At 31.2% G+C, this 24191-nt stretch overlaps 1 protein-coding gene across 1 annotated transcript in view; it reads right to left on the bottom strand.

Annotated features, from left to right (window-relative positions):
• The window catches only part of LOC127071325 (A disintegrin and metalloproteinase with thrombospondin motifs 12-like), a 196019-nt gene that overhangs the window by 98229 nt on the left and 73599 nt on the right, over positions 1 to 24191 (bottom strand). Inside the window, exons 4-5 of the mRNA XM_051010460.1 lie at positions 14552 to 14718; positions 10851 to 11061 (exon numbers count right to left, since the gene is read on the bottom strand). Of these exons, the coding sequence (XP_050866417.1) occupies positions 10851 to 11061; positions 14552 to 14718 (378 nt within the window). The remainder of the gene's footprint in view (positions 1 to 10850; positions 11062 to 14551; positions 14719 to 24191) is intronic.

The raw sequence follows: 24191 nt of genomic DNA on the forward strand, positions 1-24191 counted from the left end.
TTTTCTTTTCTTTTCTTTTCTTTTCTTTCTTTCTTTCTTTTCTTCTTTTTTTTTCAAATCTCGAGTCTACGATTATTAAGAAGATGCGTCACGGATTTGAAATCGAAATGAACTTTTGTTTCGTTTTATTATATATTTCAATCGTTTTGTTTGATTATATATTTGCAGTAGCATCGTTATTGATAACTCAAAATGGAATGAATTTATGACAAGGGTCTGTCCACTTCGAAAACAAAATTGACCGGTTTTAATATTCTATTTTTTATTCGTTTTTCTTTCGTCGAAAAAAATCATTAGATCTCATAACAATCCTGATGGACAATTTATTTATATTTCGTTTGACAATGTAAACGTATATTGTAGCTTTACACGTAGGTACGTTTGCAGTTTGTCTAGAATTATAAAAGTGACAGGTGTCGACAAAAGTGACGGGTTCTTCGATTTCTTTGGGGAGAATTCTTGATGTGAAAAGTAGTGATAGAATGATAGAGTGACAGATAGAGCGATAGAAATAGAAGGGTAAGAGGAAAAACGAGAAAGAGAGAGATAGTTGCAAACATCGTCCTTGATAAAAGTACATACGATTTCAATGATAGCGTTTGAAGTCAACAGAATCATGTTATACGAATATCGAACGAGTTCCTTCAAACTTTCCTAATTTCTAATTTAATCCAACTTGAGACAAAGATTACAAGATATTTATCTGTTACTTCTATCTCATAACGTAGAATACTAAATAGTAAAAAAAGAAAAAATCAAAATAAATCGATCAGCCATAAAAACATTAGAAACTTTTAAAAGCGATTTCGAAATTTGTTCGAATAAGTAATTATCGGGACAAGTGTTTCATCTTTTTTTTTTTGTTTCTTTCTTTCTTTTTTAAACTAGTACAAATTTAATAGTACCAAACTTTCGCTACAAATTGAGTTACTTTTCTTTACTCTCGTGAAACACTCCAAAGATAGTAGGTATCTTACTTATCGATCTACCGTTTTATCTAACCCTGTACTTTCTACCCCTTCTTTCTTTCTTTCTTTCTTTCTTCCCTTCTTTCTTTCTTTCTTTCTTTCTTTCTTTCTTTCTTTCTTTCTTTCTTTTCTATCGTTCGGAGTTACGCTTCTCAGCTCTCATACTCCTTACTATATATCTACGTTTGAGCAACTATTCCAATCGAACTAAACTTTGCTATAGAAACGTGAACAACAACGAACAACAACTTTAGTATGTCCGAAGTGGAACGGAAAGCAATCAAATGTTTTTATATTTCTTTTTTTACTCTTTCTCTCTTTTTCTCCCGCCGTTTAAAATTACAATCAATGAACAACAGGAAGAACTTACATTAATTCGATCTAAAGAACTAAACGAAATTGATGAAAAAAAGAATTTAATTCATTATTAAATAACGTTTAAAAGCGTACTTTCAAAAGTTGCAGTCGACTTGTTCGATCGACTCTTAGCTTTAAAACTTTCTTCGACAAGGTCAACGATTGCGAACCTTCTTTAAGGTGAGGGTTAAGAGGGTTAAAGTCAAATATACAAAACTGTTCTACTATTTACCACTCGTGGATCAAACATTTGAATTGAGTAATTCAAAAAAAAAAAAAAAAAAAGAAAAAGGAATATAAATTCTATATCTTTTTTCTCTTCGATCAATCCTATTAATAACGAAAAGAAACGATAACAACGAAATCAAACGTTGTTTCAATTATTTTACTAAAAATTGATGATCATTTCTTTTTTTTTTTTAACATCACGATCGTTGGAACAATATTACGTAAATGCAATAATTAAATAATTAAGAAAACGTGAAATATAAATAAGCACTAATATTTTACTGATTCAATTGCAAAAATTTTTTAATCTTTTTTGTTTCCCTTTTTGTTTATCTCTCGTGTGTTTTTAAAAAGATTTAAATTTTTTATCTTTCTTTTTTTTTTCTTCCCCCGATCCCAATGACCTACAAAACTTCAAACTTTTTTTTTTTTTTTTTGAAAGTTCACGGGTCACTTAAACGTCCATCTCGGGTCACAGGTTCGCCATCGATTATGTGATCACGGTTATGTGATAGAAGTTTTGATATCGAAGCGAATGAGCTTAATCGATTTAACTCTTTTAAATGTACGATAGCGCATCGTACTGTAAACGATGTCGCTATTCGGTTGCGATCGTTATATAAAATATTATGTAATACATATGTACGTACACTCGATCGAAAAAAAAAGTCAATGATACAGAAAAAAGGAAAAAAAAGAAATTGACGGTATCGTCCAATTTGATCGTATCCATGCCATCGAATTAGCTTAATATTTATTATTGAATATCATCATGAATCATCATGAATATTTTCGTTAATAGCAATCATCGAAAAAGGAAGTATTCGTTTCGTGTATCCCCATTGCCGAAATAAACAATTTTACGATCGTATAATTCTATGAAAAATGTATTTCGAAATTTACATGGTCTCTCACAATCTCTGAAATACCTACTGATAGAAATATTCAGCAATTTGTTCGAAGGAAAAAAGACTTTTTTTATGATCATCAGTGAGTTATTCAGAACGGCATAGTCAACTGAATCATGAAAGTGTGTGTGTGTGTGTGTGTGTAGAGTGTCCTAAGTTTAAACGATCGAATTTTACTAGTACGTTTTATGAATGGAAATAAGAAAAGAGAAAAACAGAAATATTGCGTAAACAATCATTCCCCGAACGATTTATTCTCACGTTGTATTACTTTGCAAAAAAAAAAGAAAAAGAAAAAAGATTATATAAGAAAAAAAGAGATCGATTCATAATTCCATTTAAAAATGTCTTCCTTTCCCGTTCCAAATATAATTTTAATATCGCAAGAAAGTGGAAGTTCGATCATTTAAATCTGGAAGATACTTTGTATCTATATTTATATACACATTTAATATATATTGAACCACTTAATACACTCATATAAAACAACCTGCGAAAACATTTATTCTATTAAAAAAAAAAAAAAAGAATTATTTTCTAATCATCCATGTGTACGATTTGAATTCAATGAAAATATTTCATTGATTCTCCCAGATCTTTTTTTTTTGACGCTAACGAAACAAGATTCGACGTATATATTTTTTTTCTTTCTCTTCGTTTTTTTTTTCTTTTTTAGCAAATATTTTTCTTCAATTTTTCGTAAAGTCCGTACTACACGAAAAAAAAAGAGAAGAGAAGAGAAAAAAAGAAAAGAAAAGAAGGAAAAGAAAGGGTGGGTGAACCAAAAAAAATAAGGTCGGCGCGAAAAACGCCCTTGTAAGAAGTTTCCCTGGGAAAAGGGACACACGAGTATTTCTCTCGTGCACTGATTTACAATTCTTCCAAATGCTTTCAATTCCCCGGAGGCCTACTAGCACCGTAAGTTTCCGTTCATGCGGAAACCTCGGCACTTCCACGTAGTTTCCATTGGTTGCAAGGGAGAAATAAGCGTTGGAGCTCGACGTCATCGAATTTCGAACGCTCTAACGGCGAACTGCCAAGCTCTAATTCTTTGTAAGTTCGATTTTATTCCATCCTTCTATTTCTTTCTTCCTTTCTTTCTTTCTTTCTTTCTTTCTTTTTTTCTTTCTTTCTTTCTCTCTTTTTCTGCATATAATATATAGTAGTAACATTATTTCAATCATTCGAAATGAACATTTATTAAGACTAAAAATCTTTGGATTTCCTTCTGTTTTTGGTTCGTCTGATTTTTTATATGTTGTATTTCTTATATTTTTTGTACTTTTGGTTTTTTGTTGGTTTGTTTGTTCGTCGTTTTATTTTGTTACAACACCTAGTATATTCGATGGAATTCGACGAATTTCAGATTTAAAGATCAGATATTATTTTGTTGAAATATTATATTGATTTTTATTAATATAATTATATGAATATATTATTATTATTATTATTATTATATACGTATTGTATATATATATATATATATATCATTTAATTTATTCGTCGGCTATCTAATTTCGTGTAACTGATTATCAAATTGATTTCCAATTTCGATTAACAAATTTCGAGTTTGCTATAGGGGTGAAACTATAATGTACACTCGCGCAGAAAATTTCTCTTCTCCGTTCCAAAAAAAGGGAAAAGAAAAAAGAACAAAAAAAGAAAAAAGAAAAATGAACGATAAGGTTTAATAGCGTACGCAGAAACTCCGTCGAGCAAAATTTGTACGCGTACAGTTGGTCACGCACGTTACGTTATATTGCACAAATTTCTTTTATTTTTTTTCCTACCCCTCGTAATTTTCAGTTGAATGGGAAGAATTAAACTCGTACAGACTTTCCTTCGTTCCCTTTTATTATATTTATTTCCAATCAACTGAAAATCACGAGTAAAACTTTGCAATATAATTGAGCGTGTGTGGACGATTCTAAAGAATAACAAAATAAAAAACAGAAAGAAAAAAGTATCAAAAAAAAACAAAAAAGATAACACTAACAATAATAATAATAATAATATTCATAATAAATAATATGCAAAAACAGCGAAGTACTATATTCTCGATAAAAAGGTAGAAGTAATACAAGAGAAAAAAAAAAGTAAATGCAAATACATCGTCTCCCATTATTACATTTGCAACCTATGTAATCCCGAAAAATCTGCTCGAAAGTCTGCGAGAAATTGTTCTCTCACCCTTCGTGTATATTCAGCTCCCCTAAAAGAGGAGTTGCACTCCAGATATAACAATAGTAAGACCAACAAACCCGTCTCAATTCGCAATAGCGATAATAGAAACTTGTATTTACTAGTACCGGTTATATCTTAATATTCTGCCCTTAAAAAAAAAAAAGAAAGAAAAAAAGATAAAAGAAAAAGACGTGAGAACATTCGATATAATATAATGATGATAATAATAATAACAATGATGATGATGATGATTGATAATGATGATGATCATAAATCCTTATAGCTTCTAAGAAAAAGAGTATTGACTCGTGACATTTTCTGTGCAACGTATAAGAATAATTTAAAGGATAGAAAGAGAGAGAAGTGGGAAAGGAGGAAAGCACCCTTAATAAACGTAGATAAAAATAAAAAAGAAAAGAAAAGAGTACGAAATAAGCAGACATTCGAAATTGGCCCTGAATCCCTGGGAGACATGGCTGGTGGTGACAGCATACCAGACAATGGTGGTTTTACGCTGAACAGACGTAACGAAGGTCAGCCAAAATACTACTCCTGACAATAATAATAATAATAATAGTAATAACAATAATAATAATAATAATAATAACCACACCGTTTCCAAGTTGAAAATGTTTTACAAAAGAGGGTATGTTCCTGCAAACATCAAAACAGGATTCGTACGACAATGTATCGCTCGAAGGGGTTAAACACAATCCGCATGTCATACCTTGCTACTACAGCTGGATAGCTAACAGATTGGAAAACGATCGGAGTCATGAATACCATGACAACAGTTGCTCTCAACTTTTTTTTTGCCCTTTTATTTTTTCCTTTTTTTTCAAAGAACCTTCACAGAATTGACAAACATCATGGTGGAAAGAGAATGATTGATAGATTGAAAACGTTCAATAATGATCAACGACACTATCCCATACACTATCCCAGAACAATTGGAAATATCAAAAAGGAAAGTGCCACGAGTATTACACATATGTATACGTATGAAATTATAATCCCATCATCGATCTCACTGATACACAAAACAATCGCGATTTAACACGTACTATCATCATTCTCATCGATACTTAGAGACAAAGACAGGGTCGATGTCACACTCACATAGAAATAAGAGAAAGGAGATATAATAAAGAAGTAAATAATAAAATGAAATAACAAAACTGATGTAAAAAAGAAATTATCCCAATAAATTAATCGAATGTATTAATTAATAATAGTTCAAGCAGATAGAGAATATACATTTCTAAACCTTAAGCAATCACAAACATCAAACATTGATCAAATTAATAATAAATTGACACGATTGAAATATACTCAATGATCAGAGAAAAATCACTATACGAATAACATCACTATATCATATATGAACACCGTATAAATAGACCTTAATAACTTGGCTAACACAACGGTCAAATAATAGCACATAATAAAATACCGAGGTATTCAAACAGAACAATGCAGAAAATATCAACAAAACTCGGAAACCATGAACCACATAATTAGCAAATGCAAACTCCTCGTATGGATGGAATATACAGAAAGATATAACACAGTTGTTAAAATACTTCGTCGAGAAATAAAAAAATTAATACACGAAAAACAATGGTATTGGAAATATCAATTAGAAATTATAATTAAACAAAATTAAATGAGTGAATCTACATTGGGATATCACACGAATGAAACAAATGCGTACAATAAATCTTACATCGCATACACGATTGAAAACGATAAAAACAATATCGTTATTATAATTTTCGGACAACATACAAAAAAAGAAAATTGATAATTAAAAATTAAAAAACAAAATAAAAGAATAATTAAATGAGAATAGTTCTAATAGCAATATTGGCAAATGGAATCACACGATCTCCCTTCAACGCATAAAATATAAAAAATACAGGACATAAAAATTATTGAAAGAATATTAAATGCAAAAATCCATATAATATAGAAATTCAATGAACGATGATAGTGAATACGTGGGCCGGTATTATCAGAAAATTCCAGGACCCATCCATTTAAAATCTTTACAATAGACCTGTACTCTATTTAATTAACTAACAATCTCGTAGACCAGATATTCCCAAACTTTTATGATCGTGGAACCCGTCAGAAAATTTTTCAAAGATCGTAAATCCCTTTATATATTTTTTTAATAATGGACCTATTCTCTCCCTCTAAAATTTAATGGTATATTAAATGAAAGAAAATATTGTTACGGTAATTAATTCAGATTTTATACGATGAAACAAAATTTTATAAAAAAAAAGTATAAAAAATCCCTAGCACGAGTAAGATAAAATTTGACTGTAATTCAATAATCCAATTCGCGGAAGATTGTTACGCGGAATCAATGAAATTTTTTGTTTGTTTCACGAAACACATTTTGAAAATCGTTTTAGTAGAGTATGGAAACGGAAACAGATTACCATAATCCCATTCATCGTATCTACAATTAATTGTCATAACAATGATAAGTCCTTTATCGATGTGTCATCTTATTTCTTTTTTTCTTCTTTCTACTTATTTCTTTTTTTTTTTAAGGGTCAAATGACCGAGGAAATTTCAAATTTAAATTTAAATTTCCTTTTTTTTTCTTTTTCTTTTCGTTTTTTCTTTTCATAGTTCGACAACATAATTGTTCAAACGAATTGAACGACATGCTTTATTAGGTTATTTATTATTGTAAAAAGTTATACATTATAAATTTATAAGTTCCTAAGGATTATAACTGTATCGCTGTTAGGCTGCATACTATGAACAAAGGTAAAACTTCTTAAGAAATAAACTTCGTTTACTTAGATCGGTAGTTTGAGAAGGATAAAGGGAGATAAGAAGTTCAGCCTTTGTTTACAACGTGTAGACTAATAACCAAACGACCGATGATACAGTGTTATATTCTTTAGGAACTCACAAATTTGTAATACAACTTGTAACATTCTATAATAATGAATGATCTCGTACGACACGATAAGTATCATCGAACGACGATAAAAAAAAATATATAGAGAGAGAGCTCCATTTAAACAAATCAATTTGGCTTCGAATAATTCCTTCACCATGAGACTAATAAAAAAAAAAAATATTGGCACTATCCTATACGTCCTTTCATATCAGAAATTATACAAACAACTTCTTTTGATATTCCAATTTATCGATATAAATGGGACACCCTATATACGCAATATATCGAAAATTCATTATTCAAGAAACATAAAAAAAATAGTTTGATAATTCCTCAAAAGAAAAAATGATCGAAATTATTTTGAAACATGGTTGAATCTTTTTCGAAAGGATCAGACCTTTTGCTCTGATAATACGAAAAAAGGATTATAATAATAAGAATAATAATAATAATAAAACCGCAGAGTTGCGAACTACTGGTGATTGTCAAACACTATGGACCCAAGCGCTTCTGAGGACCTACATATATATAAAGGCCCTCGCCTTTGGCTCATCTTAGCGGAGCAGCCATAATGGAGTCGCAAAAGCTAGATTACGTATATGTTGAAAGGATGAAAATGTTAAAGGCATAAAACCGAAAATAAGAGTCTCTTAGTATACCACTTCAGTCACTAACATTGATGCAACCTACTTGTCATCGTTACGATGACGTATATTGGAGGAAAGAGTCATTACTCATTTAATAAATAAATAATTATTACCAAATTTATATAAATTTGAAAACTAAAATTTAGATTAATGAATCGATCACAGTTTATTATATTGTTTACTTATAAAAGTTTCATTAAATTTCTCTTTACCGATTTTCTCTATAAATGTCTTGAAGAAGATCGGCCATTTTGGCGAACTTAGAAAATATATAAATGTAGTAATAATAATTGTTTATGTTATATTATTAATCTGGAATAATTCATATATATACACACACACATATATTTTGCTTAATTTTAATACAAAGGATGACTTTATCCTTTACCTCAAACAAAACAAATTTAATTTTCAAACTAAAATCTATGGAAGAGTTATCGAAAATTTAAAGAAATTAAGACGGAAAGGAATATAAAAGTTGGGCGTATGAGAAAGATAAAAAGAGAGAGACAGAGAGGGGCAGAAGAGAAAAAGAATGAAAGAGAAAGAGAGAAAGAGAAAGAGAGAGAGAGAGAGAAGTTTATCGAAATATTTTTCGCTTCAAGCTAAAGAAAAATATCGATAATCGAAGAAGATTATATCGGAAAAAGTGTACATGCTGTATACCGACTTCCTGCAATTTTAAAATCCTCTCTTCATGTATCCGAATTCTTTTTTTTTTTTTTAATTAATAGAACGAACCTTTGGACGAACAAACAGAAAAAAGTTCTTCTCTCGTTTTTGAAAGCATCAAAGTTATTCGATATTTTGGCATTTCTCAATAGAATTATATAAAATATTTCTTAAATTATTAATCGAATTAACAAGGTATCGTAAATATTACAATAAAAAAAAAAGAGAGAGAGAGAGAAAAGAAAAAATGTCCAAGTTCTAAAAAATAAATTAAACGATTATCAACTTAATCTCTAAGCTTTTAATAAAACAGACTTCAGAGAGATTTCAAGGGGAAAAAAAAATTTTTTGTTCTCTATGAGCTTATCTCTGTTATCAATTTCATATTTATACTCTCATTCAATATCCCGAAGAAAAGAAATTACCCCAATAAAATCGATTCGAGCAAATAATTTAATTAATAATTATTCATTTAATTAATAAACTCTCTCTCTCTCTTTCTCTCTCTTCCTATTTTTTTCTCTCTCTTTGTAATTAGGAAAATGTTTTTCTAATTTCAACAATTTTTCAAGTTTATATACACACATACACATGCACGTACATATATAGATGTACGATATATCATTCAAATTACGCTATAGGATATTTCCATTCCGCGAGTAGTAAAACCACGAGTAAAAAGAGAATTTGTTCTATATAGAAATATACGAGAACTAAATTTCGAATGCGTTTCTTTGGCAAAATAGTCACATATATATATATATATATATATATATATATATATATATATAAACACACACGTGCGCACACATATACATATATACACACGTAAAAGAAAAAAAAAAGAAAAAAAGAAAAATAAAGAAGAAAAGGGGAAAGGATAAAGTATTCTATATTCCATCCTCGAATAGAGACTGATTAAATTCTTTCTCAAAGCGAGTGTCGATGCGATAGAGAAAAGCAAGTGGATACGAAATTCCATTCCAAAGCGTATCTGCGTAAGATATAACGGAGCGAGATCGGGTCCCATGTGGTGTTACTTCCATTAAGGATATGTTCAATCTTCCTTCTACGAGATAAACTAAAAAGGCTATATATATATTTATATATGTATATATAGCCTTTTATACACATACATATATAGATACATATATATATATATATTTGTATATGTATATCTATACAGGTATGTATAGGTATATATAAATGTGTGTATATATATATATAACTGTATGTATGAATATATACTATATTGTGTGTGTGTGTGTGTGTGTGTATATATATGTATAACGAGAGAAAGGAGAATAGCTAATTTTCCGTTTTATCATTTAAAAGAATTATTATTAAGTTTTAATCGAATTCCAAATAATTCGATTAACATCGCGTCCCTGAAAAGGATTCTAATGGATTTCTTATTGAATAAAGTCTTGCATTAAATATACTATTAAAAATACTTCCCTAAGTCGAAATATCTTTTACATTTTTATCATCGAATAATTAAGGACACATAGAACGTTCGATGGCAAGCATTCTACACGAATTTCTACGACTATATATAAACATTTTTTCTAACTTGAAAAATGTAAAAAAAAAAAAATAATAATAAATAAACTATTGTAAAATACCCTTTACAATCTCTACCCCGAAAGAGTTAGTAGATCTTTCCTATTTGTTTCTTAAACAAAAAAAGAATCAATGGATCTCATAATAATCATGATCGACACGCTGTATATATGTAATAGATTTTTTGTTAGTCTTCGAACGATTCATATCTCATGGAGAATTAAAAAAAGAAATGTTGTTCTTTTATCGATCGATTATTATCAATAATAAACGATTAAACTTGATTACTTGGTTATCTTGATCTCTCGTTAATAGTAAAATTGAATCGGACTGTTTGAAACTCTGAAAAATATTTAAAAAAAGAAATTACAATCAACGAAATTCTTTGACCACTTACCAACTATTGTAAGATGAACCGGAAGTCCGATAGGCGGTGTCGTAGAGATTTGACATTCGTATACACCGGAATCCTTTTTTTGAGGATATCGTATTTGCAATGTCCATTCTTCCGAATGTGGCGTATGCATTGCTTCGAAACGTTGATCGCTGGTATAAGTGTAACGTCCCACGGTCAGCAAATGAATATCTCGATGCCTTACCCACGACACCTGTATAATGCATAACAAATATTGTTTTTTTAATAATTGATACAAACAAAAAATTAACGAAATTACTAATACATAGATATTTGTAAATGAATCTAAATTGAACAAGTATTTTCATCTAAATGTAAATAAGAAATATATAAATTTATAAATATTGTAATTTCATTATTATATCGATTATAAATAAATATTAGAAATTATGAATTATATTAACGAGGAAAAGCTGATAATATATGATCAAAAGAAAAATCTACTGGAAAATACTCAAATTCGTGAATATATTTTTAACTTCGAAACGAATGAGTATTTATCGTGTCTTTCAAAGAACTTATGTAGATATACAGATGAAAAACGAAAGGAACATAACAAACGATTTCGGGTTTATTCGCATGTAGAATATCCCATATAATCGGCATCTGAATAGTTGTATAATAGGATTATGATGTTCACATAAACGAACTTTACGTTGAATTCGATTAAACGTATGGATTGTTCTTCACGAAGAAAATAAGATACTTAAACGATTAATAATTAACGATGATAATATATGATTACAAAAAAAAAAAAATTGCAAGTATTCCTCGAAGAAAATAATTAATAATAAAAATTTGAAAATAATTCAAATATATGAAAATAAATCGATGAGAGCGAGTATGTTTATACGTATTTAATCTATAAATATTTATTTAGAAATGAAATAAGGAAAAGTAAAAAACAATATCAGATTTATTCGCACAATCGAATAATCAATATAAGCGCTATCGAAATAATTGTAAAATAGGATTACGATGTTCGCATAAACGAACTTTACGTTCGTTCGAATCGAGAATGGAATAAGAGGCGAAACTGTACGAAAATGTATGAACCCTTTTCCAACTAATCGTTCGAACAATGCCAAAAGGAAAAGTTGAAAATTCTCTGGGCTTCCGGTATTAATGATCGAAACTTCGAGACTAGTTAAGTAGACTCAGGATCACTCGAGGATTCGAGTATAAAGTGATTTTCACGAAAACGATACACTGTTTTCTGTACATACGTATATATGCATATGTATGTATGTATACATATTCGAATAGATTTATATATATATATATATATTAGATACGTAATCTATAACGAATATAGATATACGATCGGACTATGTGGTTATCAAGCTAACGAGGAAAAAATTATTTTTCATCGTACTAATTTATTGGCATTGTTCGAAGCTTAATGACAATGGTATTTTACCTAATGAATAACCACAAATTCGATAAATGTGAGATAGAGAGAAAGAGAGAGAGAGATTAAATCTATCCGCTTTTGCGTAATCGACGTAACCGAAATGCGATTTTACGGAATTTATATTAACGTTTGCAACTTGATAAGATTTAAAACACGCTCGATATTAATTAAAAAGTGTATCGTTTGTAATTACGAAGGAGAATTCGTGATTTCTTTTATAATCGAAAGCATTCTTCCTGTCGACGTACATACATATATATATATGTGTGTGTGTGTGTGTGTTTAGTTATGTGTATAGGTATTCGTATATATATGCATGTATCTCACACATTCTATCGTGCTTTTAATTCCAACCACGAAAAATATTCCACGTTTATCCGTGCCAACTTGCTTTACTCTTTTTTTCTCTCTCTCTCTCTCTCCTTTTTTTTTGTTATTATTTTTTAAGCAAAAAAAACGTGCGTACTCTTCGACGTCATTAATTTCGGACATATTGAACCTCTAATGCTACATATCTACGACAGATTAAATAATAACATTAATATAATTCATTTGTGTACATTTTTTATATATGATTAATACAAAAGATATTAAAAAAAAAAATCTCGAGCAAGTAAGTTAGATAATTTCTCCGATTAAAATTAATCAATTCGATAGAATCTATCAATTATCCCAAATATTTCCATTTACCATTAACAAATAATTAGAATCAAAGCTACCTACGATCTTTATTCCGATTTATTGATACTCAATTACAATTAATCTTCCGTAATAATAAAACGATTATTTTCTCTCTTAAAAGAATAAAAAATGAAAAATAAAAAAATCCACAAGAATATGAAATCGTCAAGACGATGAAGTAAACTTTTGTTCTCATGCTTGATGATGATAAACCTATGTACGTACATAAACAAACACACACATCCGTTCAAGCTTTCTCGATTCTTTGCGTTTGAAAGAAAAAAACATGGTTGAAAAAAATTTTTTTTGATTTAAAAAAGAAGACGAAAGAGACAGAGAAGGAGAAAAAGAAAGAAAGAGAGAGAGAGAGAGAGAGAGAGACGTAGCCGCGATCTTCGTAATTTCCCTCGACCGCGGAATCTCAATTTTCCTACATAGGGCCGTTCAGCAACGAACAAGTGAACAAGTATAAAACGTGCGTTATCAACGAAACGTATTAGACGGTACACACGTACTTCCAGGACAGGCATAAATGTGAGCAACCGAGCTTTGCATAGAAATGAGTTTCGGGATTAAAACTGGTAACCCGCAAGCGGCATTACACTCTATATATAAAGACGTACATATATATATGTATATATACATACATACATACTTTTAGAATGAAAGGGAAGTGACTTCTCTCTCTCTCTCTCTCTTTCTCTCTTTCTCTTTCTATATCTCTCTATCTTTCTCCCTTTCTCGACTTAATCGTCCTTCCTAAACCTGTGAAAACTTTCGCGACGCATTTGAAAGGGTTGAAAGATCTAGCAAAGATTCTTCCAATGGGTTCCAAAGGAACAGTAAGATGTGGTAAAGAACAGAAAGAGATAATTTCTCGGCTGAATAAACGTTAACTATGATTTAATTTACACGCTCGCTTTGAATCATCGTCAACTGTCTCTGATATCAAAGAGAAAGAGATTGGAGAGAGAGAGAGAGAGAGGATAAAACGAGAGGAGAGAGATTGGTTATCGGAACTTTCAATCTACGTGGATGATCTTTCGAATGGTTTCAATTCATTTCTACGTGAATCTGATCATCTGACCATATCATTTTTTTCTTTTTCTTTTCTCTTTTTCCTTTTTTCCTTTTTTTTAGAAAGTTAATAAAGGAATCGACACTTTTTAACGAGAGAAAGAAAAAAGGGAAAGATCTTTCGGAACTATTTCTCGATTTCTCTCTTTTTTAGTTTTCTTCGATAATATTATCAAAGCACAACACTACGAATAATTGAGAATATTGTGAAGTTAAATCAATGGGTTATGTATATTTGAGAAATTGAAGAAAATTGATTTTTCGGAAAAATATATATATATCATTTTTAAATAGTCTAGTATGTAGTAACCTCTTAAACGATTAGATCAAGCTGACTTAACTTATACACACACACATATATATGTATATATATATCGTGGAAATTAGGTTTGATGTAGTTACAATATCTATGTTATATTCATGGCAAAAGTTTTTCAAGAAAAATGTTGCTAATGTATTCTATGTTTAAGAATGAGAAGAGATACAACAAGATGCTATAGTGGGTGGTTACCGTTCTGTTTCCGAGATTCTTCACTTTGCAAACCAGCTGAATAGTTTTCCCGACTAAGCCGGTCATATTCGATGGGACCGAGGTGTCGAAGTATGGTCCTTTTTCCGTTGACGGCCATTCTTGAAAAATGTCCGCTTTTAAACGACGTATACCATGTGCTGTACTATCTGAAACGATATAATTAAAATGATAAGTGAAAATAATGAATCGATTCAATCAGTAATTATACATCTTTCTTATTAATTAAAAATGATTTAATTGCCTCGTAACAAAAGTACATAATATATTTCCGATGAAAAAGAAAAACGAAAAAAAGAAGGAAAAAAAAAAGAACAGAAAAAAGAATAAAATTTCTAACGAAGCGCCATATTGCTGTTACGTTAAAAACCCAACAATATTTGTCTAAAACGTTTTCCGATAAAACGAGCTCTGAATTTTGTCGCGAGTAAAAGAGAAAAAAAGAAATGAAAAGAGAAAAATTTTCACCGACGAGATTCGAAGCGCTACTACGACGTGTTGACGCCTTTAAGTCGTTTATTGGTAACAAAAGAAAATGCAAACAAAAATCTGCCATCTTACAACTTTTAATACTCTACGTATTTATAATGATTCGAAGTAAGAAAAAATGTTTACAACGAGATGTTCCCTTGTAAGCAAGCTTACTAGGATAAAACGAAATTAAAAAATTTTTAATTGGCTAAAGAGAAAAAAAATTGTATTTTTTCTCTCTCTCTCTTTCCTTCTCTTTCACTCTTTTTCTCTCGTGTTTTCTAATTGGTCCTTCGTAACTACCCAACAGAATGAAATTTTTATCGACCATATTACAACACGATTAAACTCGAAACTACTTTTCAGTTTCCCTGTGAATAATAATTTATTCTCCCATTTACATTTTGTATAAGCGAAACTCCGACAACGAAGTTGCTCGCATGATAACGCGTGTAATAATGATTAATATTAATAATAATAATTATTATTATTATTACTAACGAAGAATTTATACGAGCAACGAATATAATTTTCTAATTCTCCGAATAGCTGTGGTGCGTACGAAGAACGAAAAATACATGAATATAAAAGGAGAGAAAGCAAAACGAATTTATACTAAACATTGAAATGTACGAAATACTTGAAAGATATATCGTACGTTTGTATAATTCAATATTCTCGCGTTTACAACACGTAACCATGGAAAAAGTTTAATCATAGAAAAAGTTTACATAAAACTTTCTGTATACAAAACAATTATGCAAAAGTTATTTCGATTTAATTCGTAACACTGACCAATCGTCTGTCTGAACGATCGTTGTAAACACTTGAAATAACACGGTAACAAACTATTTTCATGAAGAAATTCGTAATTCGAATAGAGATCGAGGAACATCGAATACGTAAAAGCCACTAACGTCTTTTACGCAAATAGATACAAGATTTATGATTCCTTGGAAAATTAAAATACCATAAAAAGGGAGAAGAATACAATTGATTTATGCACGATATTAAATAATAAAGCATTAATGCGCGACCATAGAAAATGTTCGCTTGAAACTTTCTTTAATAAATAATAAACGAATATCCCCCACGACGATTAAATTTGTAACACCGAGCGACATTCTGAACAATCGTTGTAAATATTTGAAATAACACAGTAACAAACTATTTTCATGGGGAAATTCGTGATTTGAATAGCAATCGACAAACATCGAATACGTAAGCCACTAACGTCTTCCATGCAAATAGATACAAGTGCGAGAGTAACGTTGGAACGGGTCCTTTGTGGACAAGAGTAGGTACCTACGAGTATGTAGTATAGTACTATCTCTCTATTTCTAGTAACACTCTCCGCGTGCATACGTTTCTATATAGTTCTACTACTGTCATCTTTCGTAGTACGTAGAGAACTTGTGTGTATGTATATATATATATATGTATGTATGTATGTATGTATATATATATAGATAGATGTATTTACGTGTATCACTATTACGAACACAATCACACGTAACTACAAGCGTAGGAACGAAACGAGATTCTATTCGCCGCAGTGCAGTGCTACGCCGTGGATCTGCGCTGTCTATTTGAACCCCCTACTTCGAAAACTCAGCCCTATTCTCTCTTTCTCTCTCTCTCTCTCCCTCTCTTTCTCCTTCTTTTTCTCTATCGTTGCCTTTGTATATCTCTCTGTCTTTTTCCGTTTGTTGCACCAAATTTATTACTTCTCTCGTTCTTATTTCTCTTCGAACCCTAAGATTTTCTATTATCTACAACTATTTAATATCCGATATATCTATATAATATATCTATTGAATTTTCTTTTGAAAAACATTGACGATTGATACAATAGATAGAACCGATCGTTCATTAAATATTTTCTATAGATTATTCCCGACGCGGTCGTTTTTTATTATTCCCTAAAATATAACATGATTTTACACTTATGTATGAATGAAATTTCACTCGGTTATAATATCGCCTCAACGTCATTGTTTCTTCTTTCGTTTTCTTTGTTTCTTTTCTTTTTTTTTGTTTTATCTTGCAACAACATTCGAATGGATTGTAAAATTGATATCTACTTTATTTAAATACATTCCGTTGTTAATAATTATTGAAATGCAACCAGTACTCAGTTCGTTATAATATATATATATATATATATATACATATATGTATTGAAACTTGAAAGCTTAGTTCGAAGCGATCAATTAAATCCTTAATTTCTTTCTTTTCTCCTTTAATCACACAACCTTCAAGCTTTTAGTATGATAAAACTTTTTTCTCTCTCTCTCTCTCTCTCTCTTTTTGTCTGTCTCTCTTTTTAATTTTTTTTTTTCGTCCATATGTACATTTATTTATCTCCTTCTCCTGCATCACGGTTCGATCATCAGAACGAATATTTATGCATTCGCGCATGAAGCTGACCGTCACGTATCGCGATTGAAAATTAGCAAAGCGAATTATCGTAAGTGTGCGAGCCCGAACTGCCGACGAGAGGCACGTACTGCGTACGAGTGGCTGAGCTTCAACCATAGTTACCAATTTACAATGGTAAATCTTCACCCGTGCGTCCAACCGTTCAGAATCCTTCCGTACTATGACATTTGAGCTTGTTTGTAATAGTAGTAGTAGTAGTACAGTAGAAACTGTAATAGTAGTAGCACACGAATGACGTAACGAGTGATTTTAAAAGCTTTCATTATAAACAAATTTTCAGGAAAAGTTTTGATCGATATTTTAACTGGCTCGTTTATTTCCTTTATATATTTATTTTGTATTATTTATTTTAACGTTTATCGATCGTTCGATCGATTTAAAAATGTAACACTTCTACGTATGTCTACTTTGCTTTTAATGTTTATTATTAATTAATTAATGGTAATGGTATTATGTAAAATAAATGGTCACTATGTATACACATACACACACACATATATGTATATGAATACTTTGATCAGTACAAATAATTAAGCGTCAAACAATTTTGCGTTTAGAATTGTTACATTAACTTATATCACCTATTATACGTTTTACTATGTAAATATCGATAATCTATTTCAACCACAGAAGCCACGAACAAATAGAACCGTACAAATAAAATCAAATACATATTTTATGACATATACCTATGTAATAGAACATTATCAGCAAAATTAATAAATATTTCAAAATACAAAACGTTATCCAACTAAAAGTTTCTATCGTTGATATCCAAAATCAAATAGAGCGAATATTCTCTTTAGATTATTAGACGAATACGTATCTTCTACATCGTTAGATACAAAAAAAAAAAAAAGAAACACTTGTACATGCATATTATCGACAAACGAACATCTAAAAATATGAAAGTATTAAATTAAAAATTGCATAAAAACCATCCAGCGTGTCTCTCGTCTCTCTCTTTAAAAAAAAAACAACAACAATAATAATTCTTTCAAATTTATTCGAACGAACCAAACCATATATACTTTTTACGAGTATGGCTGAAGAAATTGGAGTAATTTGTAGCAAAAGATAAGATAAGATAGAAGAGAACATTGAGATAGAAAGAGAGAGGGTTACACAAGAAAAGGGCTTTTACTACGCATACCCTTTTTAAGTATTTTACCGTAATAAACCTTCTCGAACTAGGTTGGCTAGATAGATACCACACGGAGACTCGCAAATTAACCCTTACCAAAGCGTTACCAAATAAAGCCGGGATTTAGCAAGCAGTTAAATTACCCACATCACCCTTTTCATAGTAGCGAACTAGACGACGCGACACGAACGTTCTAAGAAGCTCATTTTCTCCTATCTCATAAAGGAGATAGATACCCCATAGGACATCGTCAACTAAATAGTTCGTTTTAATTATTCATCGATAAAAAAATCACGTTGAGTAATTATTCTCAAACGATTATAACACGTTGCATATTTTACTATAATATTTTACCTCTCACTCGCTTTCATTAACAATCACTCTCTCTCTCTCTCTCACACACACACACACACTCAATCAATCTATAATAATATAACAATAGTTTCTGAAAATATATGAATAAGATCATCTGAAAAGAAATTAATAAGATAATAAATAAATAAAAAAGAAGAAAAAAATGAATCAAGCAAGAAAAAATGAATCGTCAAAGAATAAACGATAAAGATCGTGAAATTATATTTAAAATATAAGCTCGCTTTCGTAAAAGTTTCTTGTTTGTTCGACCAACGAACCCAAGGGTATCTGCACCATACAAAGTGAGAAAAAGAGAGGGCAGATATCTCGAACTCGTGCTTTCACAAACGTAATTTTAGTATTGATTGAAACGCCGTTCAAAATCCATTTAACCTCTGGTCGAGACAACGTGACGTATCGAATATAGCTCTTCCATTAAATTTTCGACGCGTAACGCGCAACGTTAGTTGGACCGCAAGTATGTGTGTGATATTTGTGTGTATATGTGTGTGTACGTGTGTGGATACGTGTGTGGGTATTGCCCGTGGTTAAATGAATTTTCACGCTAACACGTTTCTCCGTGCTAACCGTCCTCGGTCTCTCTCTCTCTCTCTCTCTCTCTGTCTGACCACCCTTCAACCATTCCCTATCCCTTCCTCATTCTATACTCTCACCATTGAACTAACACATACCCCTAATCTCGTATAGCCTAGTCACCTTTATACTCTACGAGGCCCGTTATTTCGAACGAATGCGATAAAATTAGCATACTTATAAATATCCGAAGCTTTTCTTTCTCTCTCTCTCTCTCTCTCTCTCTCTCTCTCTCTCTCTCTATCTATCTCTTTTTTGGAAAATATATAATCCAGTAGGCCCAAGGGTAATACCGTTCGGGGAATAGAACGACATAGAACGATATCTTAAGACGATTTTTACAAAGATCGAATCAAGTTTATCCAACCATAAGAATTTGACCTCCGACCTATCTAGATATTATACATACATACGTACATACATATGTACGTACATATATATATATATATATATATATATATATATATATATATATATGCATGTACCTACATACATCATTTTTAAATTAATCTAACGCGAAAAATTGAAAATTGAAAATCTCTTTTTGAAGGTCTTTTACTACGTAACGTTTCAATATTACGATCAAAGAATCACTCTTGATTGCTGCAAACAAAATTTCACGTATGTTTTTTTTTTTTTTATTTCATTAATCTTTTTTCTTTTTCTTTTTCTTTTTCTTTTTTTTGTAGTAATGTAATTTCTTTTTTTATTTTTCTTTCGTCTTGAAACATTTCTTTCTCTCTTTCGTTTTTTAATTCATTAACTCATTTTCATTCAAACCATTCATACATTCATATATATATATATACATACATGCATACATATGTCATTTTTAAATTAATCCAACGTGGAAGATCGAAGATTGAAAATTTTGTAGAAAAAACCTTTTTACATTTAAATGTTACGATCGAAGAATCACTTTTGACGACTACATACAAAACCTTACAGCAATATACGATTACTTCTTTTTTCTACATTAAAATCATTTTCCCTTTTAGTTTACCTTCAATTCGAAATACTTCTGTTACCAATCATTCTAATTCCATCAAATTCACTTTCATCAAAACCATCTAAACGATTCGATTTTATATTACCCATAAGATAGTAATTAAAAAAAAGAAGAAGAAGAAGAAGAAAGAAAAAGAAAACAAAACAAAATCCAGAATAAATCAAACGACATCCGAAGGAATAATCAATAATATTACAAAAAACCAATAAAGAATACAAATTCGTATTACCATTTTATATATATATATATATATATATATATATATATATATATATATATATCCGTACAAAATCCGTTGGAATATAATTCCTTTAATATAAACTACTCTGATATAATAATTAAACTAAATACTTTGTCATTTCGTAAGGTTCGCGAGAAAATGTCGGTGAAAATTATTTCACGCGTCCCCTTTTCCTTCTCTCATATTCTTTTCGAGCAAAGAAAGTCACCTCTCTGTGGGGTAAGGTGGTGAGGTGAGAAGAGGGTGAGAAGGGGGTTGAGAGATGGGGGAAATGGGGGAGGAGAAGGAGAAAATAAAGATGGTGGTAGAGAGGGGAGGAGGTGAAGGAGAAACGGGGTGGTGAAATTCTACTCGCGGAAGAAAAAGCAAGCTCTCTCTCTCTCTCTCTCTCTCTCTCTCTCTCTCTCTCTCTCTCTCTCTCTCTCTCTCTCTCTTTCTTTCTCTTTCTCTATCTCTATCTCTCTCACTCCGTTTTCTCTTGGTTTCATAGAGACGAAGAAAAGAGACAGTAGACGACGCGTTGGAGTCTCGTAAAAAGGGAGCTGCTCCTTGGCTCTTCTCAAAGAGCAAGTTTCACTGCAGTGGAACTGGAAAGATCGAGAACGCTCGTACTCGACGGAATAATATTCGCCTCTCTTGTTCAAACATCGGGAATGCATCGCTGCGAGGCGAATGAAGGAGAAAAATTACTGTGTACGGGAAAGGAAAAGGAAAATTGGACGTCGGAGAAAGAGAGAAAGAGAGAGAGAGAGAGAAGAAACGAGGGAGCCATACATACGCTAAGAAAAATCTTGGAGAAGTGAAAATAGCTGGTAGAAATTCCAGGAAAAACGTTTTCGAGTCGTGCCTTTCGTGATTTCCGAGCTCACCAACCAACGAGAACGAATGAAGAAAATAGAAAAAGACAAAGAAGGGAAAGGAAAGGAAAGGAGAAGAAAAGAAAAGAAAAGAAAAGGAAAGAAAGAAAGAAGCCGGAAAAAAGGAAAGAGAACGAAGGAAAAAAAGAAGTGAATTCTCGTTCCCACGAGAAAATATCGTTAAGCCACCACTTGCGAGAACTCACGTAGGATTTCACGTAGAATTTTCGAACTCGTGAGTATCTTCCCTTTTCGAGATCCGTTTGAGAATCGTTAAGTACCAAAAGCTGAGATGTCCTTCGACGGAGGGTGAATAGGTAGGAAGGAAGAGGATTGGCTCATAAGTTTTTTCGCGCTAGTAACCCGCTCGTAATTTTCTTTTCTTCTTTCTTTTTTCTTTCTTTCTTTTTTCTTTTCTTTTCTTTTCTTTCTCTCTCTCTTTTCTTTTTTCTTTTCTTTTTTTTTTATTTTATTATGAAAGAAAAATGTTCCTTGAGCGATCGTGCTTTCAACCAACTACGTACGAACGATCGACGAGATCATTCATCGTGAAACGATAAAGATGATATCATTCGCTCTAACTCTGTCGGATCTCGATGAAGTATAGCTCTCGAATAAAAAAAAGAAAGTTGTTAATGGATTATTTTATTTTCGCACTAATTGTACGTGTTCTTTTCGATGTACATCAAATATATATATATATATTTTTTTTTTTCATTTGAAAATGAAGTTATTTATGAGAGAAAATTTTATGAGGAATGCTTTCTCGTTTTTCGTACTTCTCTTATTAAAAGGATATTTATACTTTCTACAAAGTATCCTTGCATCGAACAAGTTTTTTTTTTTTTATTTTCTTTTTTTCATAACGTTCACACTTATGAATCTCACGATGAAACGTACGCAGATCTCAAGTAATAAAATCATTAACGGGATTTTTTTACTTTCACACGAATTATTAGTTTTTTTTTTTTTTTTTATGTATACGTCATTTAAGAGAACATTTAAACTATTTATAAAGTATCGATCGAGAATTTCTTTCTCATTTTCCTTTACCATTTTATTTACTCATTTATTTATCTTACAAAGTTTCGCGTTTATAAATCTCGAACTTACGAATCTCGTTTAATTTCGAGATTAAATCGTCGTAAAATCGTCACCGTTCTAAAACGAACCGTTCGATATTGCAAAACGACATTGTTGTTGCGAATGAAAAGGGAAAAAAAAAAAGAAAAAATAAAAAGACCGAGAAAGCTCTTTTTATTTTAAAAAAAAAAGGTCCAAGAACAAAAAGAAAAAACCAGAAAATCAGAAAATTTCTTCGCTTCGATCGCTATACGATCTGACGTTTCCAAGTTCTGCGTGTCCATTAAACCGAATTCACTCCGATGATAAATATTTCCAATGCTTTTTCAAACACGTATCACGTTCTCGCGTTTCACCACGAATCCCCACGAATAATACGAATAGCACAATTCTACTTCGAAGGAATTTCCGATCGCGAAATTTTTGCAAGGCGATTCGTACCCAACGTAGTTAATTCATTAGTCAATTAAATAATACGACGCCATTTTGTCGGTCCAAATAAAATATATTTCACGAAACGTTTCGTTTCTTTCCTTTGTTCTTTTCTATCTTCTCTCGATCCACTTGTTCTTTTATTTGGTCTAATTTTTTTCATTGTTTCTTTCTTTTTTTAAATTCACGTCCGCATGCCTCCTCCCCCATCGATGATAACATTATTTCCTATATAAATCGTTTATTTATAGATTCCGACCTACGACCTACCACCCCCACGTCCCCATAAAGTATTTTAATAGCTCGGAGTATTAGAAAGATCAATAAAGTTGCATCATTGAAAACGTAATTCCCTTGGAATTACGTTTTAACGAGAACCATCGAGCGATGGTTTGAGAAAGGCTTGAAAAACGAATATTTTCACCGACGTCACGAGGTATAAAGTTAGATCGAAAAAGTTCCGCATGGTGGGAGAGAGGCAGAGAAAGGCAGGGAGTACCAGAGAAGATGTGAGGAGGAGGGAGGAAGTGGTAGATAAAACACGTGGAGAGAGAGAGAGAGAGAGAGAGAGAGAGAGAAAGAGTTAAAACCCGACGAATTTTGGCGAAATAAACGTTTGCCGTAGAGAATCCTATCTACTACTTGTTTTTTTTCTTCTTGTTTTCCTTTCATTTTCGTTTCGTTTCGTTTTGTTTTTTACTTTCTTTTTCTTTTATTTTTTTTTTCTTTTTTTACGTTTTCGTTTAATCCACTTTCCACGCACGCGGACTTCCCTAGGTTTATATCTAATAGTTTGCAAAAAAAAAAAAGAAAAGAGAGAGAGAAAGAAAAAATAGAAAAAGAAGAGGAGGAGGAGGAGAAGGAGGAAGAAGAGCATCGAAAGCGTCGCAGCGGAATAAATTCCGCTTTAGTTGAAAACTGGAGAAACTATGCACGCCACCGATCTTGCATACCCGCGTTCCTCTCTATTCCTGAACACACATACTTCATCCCAA

The sequence above is a fragment of the Vespula vulgaris genome, chromosome 21 (assembly GCF_905475345.1).
Source record: "Vespula vulgaris chromosome 21, iyVesVulg1.1, whole genome shotgun sequence".
Lineage (NCBI taxonomy): Eukaryota > Metazoa > Arthropoda > Insecta > Hymenoptera > Vespidae > Vespula > Vespula vulgaris.